Source organism: Micropterus dolomieu, unplaced genomic scaffold (assembly GCF_021292245.1).
Source record: "Micropterus dolomieu isolate WLL.071019.BEF.003 ecotype Adirondacks unplaced genomic scaffold, ASM2129224v1 contig_10821, whole genome shotgun sequence".
NCBI lineage: Eukaryota > Metazoa > Chordata > Actinopteri > Centrarchiformes > Centrarchidae > Micropterus > Micropterus dolomieu.
Window position 1 is genome coordinate 1 of NW_025739807.1, and position 2,525 is coordinate 2,525.

Consider the following 2,525-nt stretch of genomic DNA (forward strand, 5'->3'; position numbering starts at 1 on the left):
CCAACAACAACTCCCCCTACAACAACTCCACCTACCACAACACCTCTCCCTACAACAACAAATCTCCCTACAACAACTTCCCCTACCACAACTCTTCCTCCAACAACTCCACCTACCACAACAATTCTCCCTGAAATAACTTCACCTACGACAACTCCCCCTACGACAACTCTGTCTACAACAACTCCCTCTACAACAATAACTCTACCTACATCAACTCCCCTTACAACTACAACTCCCTCTACAACAACAAATCTCCCTCCAACAACTCCCCCTGCAACAACCACTCCACCTTCAACAACCAATCCACCCACCACAACAACTCCCCCTACAACAACAACTCTCCTTACAACAACTCCCCCTACAACAACTCTCCTTACTACAACTCCCCCTTCATCAACAACTCTCCCTGAAATAACTTCACCTACAACAACTCCCCCTACAACAACTCCACCTACCACAACACCTCTCACCTACAACAACAAATCTCTCTACAACAACAAATCTCCCTACAACAACTTCCCCTACCACAACTATTCCTCCAACAACTCCACCTACCACAACAACTCTCCCTGAAATAACTTCACCTACGACAACTCCCCCTACGACAACTCTGTCTACAACAACTCCCTCTACAACAATAACTCTACCTACATCAACTCCCCTTACAACTACAACTCCCTCTACAACAACAAATCTCCCTCCAACAACTCCCCCTGCAACAACCACTCCACCTTCAACAACCAATCCACCCACCACAACAACTCCCCCTACAACAACAACTCTCCTTACAACAACTCCCCCTACAACAACTCTCCTTACAACAACTCTCCCTGAAATAACTTCACCTACAACAACTTCACCTACAACAACTCCCCCTACAACAACTCCACCTACCACAACACCTCTCCCTACAACAACAAATCTCCCTACAACTCCCTCTACAACAACAAATCTCCCTACAACAACTTCCCCTACCACAACTATTCCTCCAACAACTCCACCTACCACAACAGCTCTCCCTGAAATAACTTCACCTACGACAACTCCCCCTACGACAACTCTGCCTATAACTCCCTCTACAACAATAACTCTACGTACATCAACTCCCCTTACAACAACTCTCCCTACCACAACTCGGCCATCATCAACAACTCTCCCTGAAATAACTTCACCTACAACAACTCCCCCTACAACAACTCCACCTACCACAACACCTCTCCCTACAACAACAAATCTCCCTACATCTCCCTCTACAACAACAAATCTCCCTACAACAACTCTCCCTGAAATAACTTCACCTACGACAACTCCCCCTACGACAACTCTGCCTACAACAACTCCCTCTACAACAATAACTCTACCTACATCAACTCCCCTTACAACTACAACTCCCCCTTCAACAACCACTCCACCTTCAACAACCAATCCACCCACCACAACAACTCCCCCTACAACAACAACTCTCCCTACAACAACTCCCCCTACCACAACTCTTCCTCCAACAACTCCCCCTACAACAAGTCCACCTACCACAACAACTCTCCATACAAAAAATCTCCCTACAACCACTCCACCTTCAACAACTAATCCACCCACCACAACAACTCCCCCTACAATAACAACTCTCCCTACAACAACTCCCTCTACAACAATAACTCTACCTACAGCAACTCCCTTTACAACTACAACTCCCCCTTCAACAACCACTCCACCTTCAACAACCAATCCACCCACCACAACAACTCCCCCTACAACAACAACTCTCCCTACAACAACTCCCCCTACCACAACTCTTCCTCCAACAACTCCACCTACCACAACAACTCTCCCTGAAATAACTTCACCTACGACAACTCCCCCTACGACAACTCTGCCTAAAACAACTCCCTCTACAACAACTCAACCTATCACATCAACTCTCCCTGAAATAACTTCACCTACAACAACTCCACCTATAATAACTCTCCATACAACAATAACTCCCTCTACCATAACAACTCCCTCTACAACAACAGTTCCACCTACCACAACAACTCTCCCTACAATAACTACAACAGATGCACCTACAAATATTCCCTTTACAAATCCCTCTACAAAATCTCTCCCTAAAACAGCATCTGCCCTTACAGCCACAAATCCACCTGATACAACTTCCCCTACCACAACTCTTCCTCCAACAACTCCACCTACCACAACAACTCTCCCTGAAATAACTTCACCTACGACAACTCCCCCTACGACAACTCTGCCTACAACAACTCCCCCTACAACAACTCCACCTACCACAACAACTCTCCATACAACAAATCTCCCTACAACAACTCCCCCTACAACTCCCTATACAACAACAAATTTCCCTACGACAACTCTGCCTACAACTCCCTCTACAACAATAACTCTACCTACATCAACTCCCCTTACAACAACTCTCCCTACCACAACTCTCCCTGAAATAACTTCACCTACAACAACTCCCACTGCAACAACTCCACCTACCACAACACCTCTCCCTACAACAACTC

General features: G+C 46.2%; 1 protein-coding gene across 1 annotated transcript; it reads left to right on the forward strand.

The window, feature by feature from the left end:
* Nucleotides 1-1,273: 1,273 nt before the first annotated feature.
* On the forward strand, nt 1,274-2,373 carry LOC123965701 (salivary glue protein Sgs-3-like; the record flags this gene model as incomplete). Its single annotated transcript, XM_046042106.1, has 1 exon — nt 1,274-2,373. A coding segment is annotated over one exon (1,100 nt), but the record flags the coding sequence as incomplete, so codon positions are not given.
* Nucleotides 2,374-2,525: the final 152 nt, after the last annotated feature.